Source organism: Coregonus lavaretus (assembly GCF_964263955.1).
Source record: "Coregonus lavaretus genome assembly, chromosome: 31".
Taxonomy (NCBI): domain Eukaryota; kingdom Metazoa; phylum Chordata; class Actinopteri; order Salmoniformes; family Salmonidae; genus Coregonus; species Coregonus lavaretus.
This window is the reverse complement of record NC_140018.1, coordinates 35100951-35106950: the sequence shown is the minus strand read 5'-3', so window position 1 is coordinate 35106950 and position 6000 is coordinate 35100951. Positions and strand designations below refer to the sequence as shown.

The window sequence follows — 6000 nt, the reverse complement described above, 5'->3', positions numbered from 1 at the left end:
TGAGCGGTATGACGGCTGCGTGGTCCCATGGTGTTTATACTTGCGTACTATTGTTTGTATAGATGAACGTTGTACCTTCAGGCGTTTGGAAATTGCTCCCAAGGATGAACCAGACTTGTGGAGGTCTACAATTTTTTTTCTGAGGTCTTGGCTGATTTATTTTGATTTTCCCATGATGTCAAGCAAAGAGGCACTGAGTTTGAAGGTAGGCCTTGAAATACATCCACAGGTACACCTCCAATTGACTCAAATGAGGTCAATTAGCCTATCAGAAGCTTCTAAAGCCATGACATCATTTTCTGGAATTTTCAAAGCTGTTTAAAGGCACAGTCAACTTAGTGTATGTAAACTTCTGACCCACTGGAATTGTGATACAGTGAATTATAAGTGAAATAATCTGTCTGTGAACAATTGTTGGAAAATTACTTGTATCATGCACAAAGTAGATGTCCTAACCGACTTGCCAAAACTATAGTTTGTTAACAAGACATGCGTGGAGTGGTTGACAAACAAGTTTTAATGACTCCAACCTAAGTGTATGTAAACTTCCGACTTCAACTGTATGTAGATATTCTAAACAGAGTTTTGATAACTTTCAAGTGTAATAGTTCCATGTAGAATAAACCATCCTTCACATAATACTGTAGAAGCAGTGTTCTGCTAATATAACAATGTGCAAATATTACACTTGTCTTTCTTCTTATATTGTCATTCACAGCCGATACAGATACTCTACCTATCAGCATTTTGTCTGGTGGTACATGTTAGTCATCATCCCTTCGTATGGTGTCCCATATACAAAAATGTATGCACGCATGACTGTAAGTCGCTTTGGATAAAAGCGTCTGCTAAATGGCATATTATTATTATTATTATTATTATTATTATTATATAAGACAGCTCCCTGACATGTTTGAAGAATACACAGTGATATTTTTATTGATGTGTCTTGTTATTTGTATAGTTTTGTGTAGTGTAGTATAGTATATTGTCCTATTCATAATATAGCATATGTATTAAAACCCAAGGGCAAGTTCTTGAATTGTAAATTGGAGGGATTATTGCTCATTGATGATATTGAAGCACTGCTTCCCTCTACTGGTTGTTGCGTTAACAGCATACAGGAGTGTATTAACCATGAACCAAATGGAAGCATATGGACTGAAACAGGGAGTTACCTACCTGAATTTGTCCAATAAGAAACTAGTTTTAATTGCAAACATGTTCTGTTTTAAAACGTTTTGCTACAATGTGTACTAATGAATACACCCTGTCGTATGTGATGAAATTATACAAATAAAGATAAGACCTCTTAAGAGAATTACAGAAACCATCGTTTCTGAATAGATAAAGATTTTTAATCAACTTTTTCAATTCAACGGCAGTTGACATGATTGATTAGTTAAATGTTGGCAACATTATTTGCAATGCAGTATTTTCAATATATAACTTTTTATAAACATTTTTATACACAAGACACAGATTACTCTGGAAGTCCAGAGAGAACTTAACAAATAAAATAAAAATTGTTCCCTCATTATGTCGAGAATCACAACTTATTCGTTTCATGATCACAACGTAACAAAAGTTGTTTTGTCGAGATCACGAGATAATCAAAAGTATCACGCATCATCCATTCATTTGTTCAGATGCACGATAACCACTTAATCAAGGAGCCCTGTGGCTGCGTTGATTGCAATACGGGGCATTTAAGCCCTGAAAGATGCCTGACAGGCAGCACTGTCTCCCAGGCTACGTGTCACCTCCAAGACAACAACCAATCGCATGCAAGGAACAACGCAGCTAACTTGGCTAGTCTTGTAAGCTAGCTAGTTAGCTAGGTAGTCTGAGGCTGCTATTGAATCTGATCAAGCTCTGGGGCTGAAATTGAATCTGATCAGCCTGTCAGGAATGGAGCTCACCCACTCTGTAAATGTAAATATTATCCATAAAACATGAAGTGTCCCTTACAATTATACGCATATCAGTTATGAAAGCTAACATAGATAACAAGCTAGCTAGCTAGCTAACAAGACTACCTAGCTAGCTCACTCACAAGACTAGCCAAGTTAACTGCGTTGTTGCTTGCATGCATGCACTGGCTGTGGTCTTGTGGGTGGCACACAGCCTGGGAGACATAACTGCCTGTCAGGCATCGTTCTGGGTTTAAATGCCGCAGTAGGGCTAAGATGCCAAAAGAGCTCTTAGCTCAAGGTAAGGGACATTTAGCTTGCTAACATTCTAACTTATAAACTGATAATGAGCTCCAAACACAAACTAATGCATGATGTTAGCATGAATTGTACCATCCCTTAGTGTAGCAATCAATACAAATATATGTGCTGAATCCACTATGGGCTCTGCAGCCTCAGCCATACTGGCAATCTATCATCATCAATCCGTCCACTCCTATTTATGGAGTTTATCTCGTGATCTCAACCAAACAACTTTTGTTATGTCGTGATCATGAGAAAATGATCTTGTGATCGTGATCATGAGATAGATAAATAAGTTGTGATCGACATAATGAGGGAATTCTTTTTGTATTAATATCACCTCTCTGGACTTCCGTACATTACATTTGAAAGGTCCCTTACTTTGTAGTATAAATGTGCAATTCAACCTTAGCGTTTGATGACAATTCTTAAACATTTCTCCACAATATGTTACCTTAAAAGCAAAGCAGAATTCATACAAGGTCATATCTACATCATCTCTAATTTTAGAAAACAGACCAATATTATAAAAGTGAAAAGTCTCTTTGATCATGATTTAGTAAGGCAAAACAGGTATCCACTGAGTATATCTAGTTTGTTTCAACATCCACTGCAGTACAAACTATTAAGAACAACCAAAAGCCTAAATAGTCCACACAAAGAAAAAGCCATATTGATATTCCAATATAGATATTAAATTAAAAAAGTGATATAAAAGAAGCGACATTGGCAAAAGCAATAGAATACAATGTATAAGTGCATTTACAAAAATATATTTCCTTGTGAAAAGTAAAGATGTGGAGTGCGAAAATCGATTAAAAGGAAGACTGAAGTTGTGGCACTGTGATGTGAGACAAAGTGGACGTTCCAGGTATTAGTTTTTTGCAGTCACGTTGGGCATCTCAGAATATTGCTATATCATATGAAGATGTGGTTCCTAGATGTTTAACAGCTCCCCAGGTGTTGTGAAATCTGATAATCTGTGCAGCGCGACTGCAATAAAGATGACCTGGAATGCCACCATACTCAATCTCATGGTTTTAGGTCAACATTCTTTGAAATTTGTTTTTAAAGGAGTGGGATCCCCCCCCCCCCACTCTTTTCTCCCCTTACTCCCTCTCTCAGTGCCAGTCCTCGTCTTGTTCATCTTCTGCCTCTGAAGGCACACCCTCATCACTGACCTCATCCTGTTCTCCCTCTCCATTCCCACACCCGTTCCCATTCTGCATAACCTCTGCTGCCTCCTTGGCCCGTGCCTCGGCTGCCGCCGCCGCCAGGGTCGCCCGCTCCTCCTCCTCCTCTTTGAGTTTGAGCGCGGCGTCCTTCTTCTCCCGCTCAGCATGGCTCTTCATGTGGGCGCTGCGGCTCTTAACCTTGTAGAACACCCTGGAGGTCAAAGGTCAGATACATGAACAATAGAACCCAGAGAGCTATATGCACTACATATACAAAAGTATGTGGACACCCCTTCAAATTAGTGATTCGGCTATTTCAGCCACACCCGTTGCTGACAGGTGTATAGAATCAAGCACACAGCCATGGAATCTCCATAGATAAACATTATCAGTAGAATGGCCTTACTGAAGAGCTCAGTGACTTTCAACGTGGCACTGTCATAGGATGCCACCTTTCCAACAAGTCAGGCTGTCAAATTTCTTCCCTGCTAGAGCAGCCCCGGTCAACTGTAAGTGCTGTTATTGTGAAGTGGAAATGTCTAGGAGCAACAACGGCTCAGCCGCGAAGTGGTAGGCTACACAAGCTCACAGAATGGGACCGCCGAGTGCTTAAGCGTGTAGCGCGTAAAAATAGTCTGTCCTCGGTTGTAACACTCACTATCCAGTTCCAAACTGCCCCCGGAAGCAACGTCAGCACAATAACTGTTCGTCGGGAGCTTCATGAAATGGGTTTCCATGGCCGAGCAGCCACACACAAGCCTAAGATCACCATGCTCAATGCCAAGCGTCAGCTGGAGTGGTGTAAAGCTCGCCACCATTGGACTCTGGAGCAGTGGAAATGTTTTTTCTGGACCGATGAATCACGCTTCACCATCTGGCTGTCCGACGGACAAATCTGGGTTTGGCGGATGCCAGGAGAACGCTACCATCCCCAATGCATAGTGCCAACGGTAAAGTTTGGTGGAGGAGGAATAATTGTCTGGGGCTGTTTTTCATGGTTCAGGCTAGGCCCCTTAGTTCCAGTGAAGGGAAATCTTAACACTACAGCATACAATGATATTCTTGACGATTCTGTGCTTCCAACTTTGTGGCAAGAGTTTGGGAAGGCCTTTCCTGTTTTAGCATGATAATGTCCCTGTGCACAGAGCGAGGTCCATACAGAAATGGTTTGCTGAGATCGGTGTGGAAGAACTTGACTGGCCTGCACAGAGCCCTGACCTCAACCCCATCAAACACCTTTGGGATGAATTGGAACTCCGACTGCGAGCCAGGCCTAATCGCCCAACATCAGTGCCCGACCTCACTAATGCTTGTGGCTGAATGGAATCAAGCCCCCGCAGCAATGTTCCAACATCTAGTGGAAAGCCTTCCCAGAAGAGTGGAGGCTGTTTTAGCAGCAAAGGGGGGACCAACTCCATATTAACGCCCATGATTTTGGAATGAGATGTTCGACGAGCAGGTGTCCACATACTTTTGGCACTATAGTTTTATATAGAGAGAGAGATATATATCGCTCGGATAAAATACAGGTGGGGTACCAGGCCATCGTGCTCTGCATCTCAGAAGATTGCTATAGCATATCAATATGGTTACTGAGACGTAAATTATTCTCCAGGTGTTGTAATAGGGATGGGCATTTGAAATGATTTCAGTCCCCTGTAGCTCAGTTGGTAGATCATGGCGCTTGCAACGCCAGGGTTGTGGGTTCGTTTCCCACAGGGGGCCAGTATGAAAATGTATGCACTCACTAACTGTAAGTCGCTCTGGATAAGAGCGTCTGCTAAATGACTAAAATGTAAAATGTGAATTTCAATGTTTGAAAAATAATATCATGAAATTATTTTGGATATCCATATGTTTTTATTTTGTATTCCTTCAATGGAGACTTGCTCACACGACTCGAGAGAGATGGTGACCTGCGCTCATAGCCGCGGGAAGTAGGTGTGCCAAGGGTGCTGCAGCACCCCCCTAAAAAACCTTAATATAAAACAAATATAAATAAATAATTTATAAAAATGTACAAAAGTAGTGCACTGGGCCTTTACTAGTCCTGTATTAGCTGCGGACCGATATATAAATCTGCCACTCCCGTAGGACAACAACAAGCTACCCATGTGAAACGTATGCAGGCTACCAGTGTGTCTTTTCTATGGGGTGCACTCATAAAAACTGTCATAAAACTATTGTTTTATTACAATTTCGATTTGTAGGCTATGTAGCAATGTCACATAGATAATTGTATTTACATGTTTGAGAAAGCCTTTTCAGTTAAAATATGCCTATATTTTCTAGTCTCAAAAATGTATACTCTCCAAAGTAATCAAAATACTAACGTCCCTTTGGATATTCAAATATTCCAATAACCGTGCACATCTGTCACGGACTCTGCCGAGGCTGCCCTTCCTCCTTGCTCGGGCAGGCTTCGGCGTTCGTCGTCACCGGAGTACTAGCTGCTGCCGATCTATGTTCTATGTTTCTATGTTCTACCTGTCGTTTCACACCTGTTTCCCATCTTGTAATTACTCCGTCACTATTTAACCCTGTGGCTCCCATTGTGCTCTGTGCGTGTTTGTTTATTGTTTCGTGTGTCGATGGTGAGCGGGTTTGTT

At 41.4% G+C, this 6000-nt stretch overlaps 1 protein-coding gene across 3 annotated transcripts in view; it reads right to left on the bottom strand.

Moving 5' to 3' along the window:
- Positions 1-1312: 1312 nt before the first annotated feature.
- The window catches only part of LOC311107046 (uncharacterized protein), a 28969-nt gene continuing 24281 nt past the window's right edge, over positions 1313-6000 (bottom strand). For 2 of the 3 annotated variants that reach the window (XM_084149501.1, XM_084149502.1), the window contains exon 12: positions 2175-3602. In XM_084149501.1, the coding sequence (XP_084005627.1) occupies positions 3338-3602 (265 nt within the window). In that variant the 3' untranslated portion in view covers positions 2175-3337. Of the gene's footprint in view, positions 1741-2174; positions 3603-6000 lie in introns of those variants that run through there. The other variant, XR_014610380.1, reaches the window with a different exon arrangement.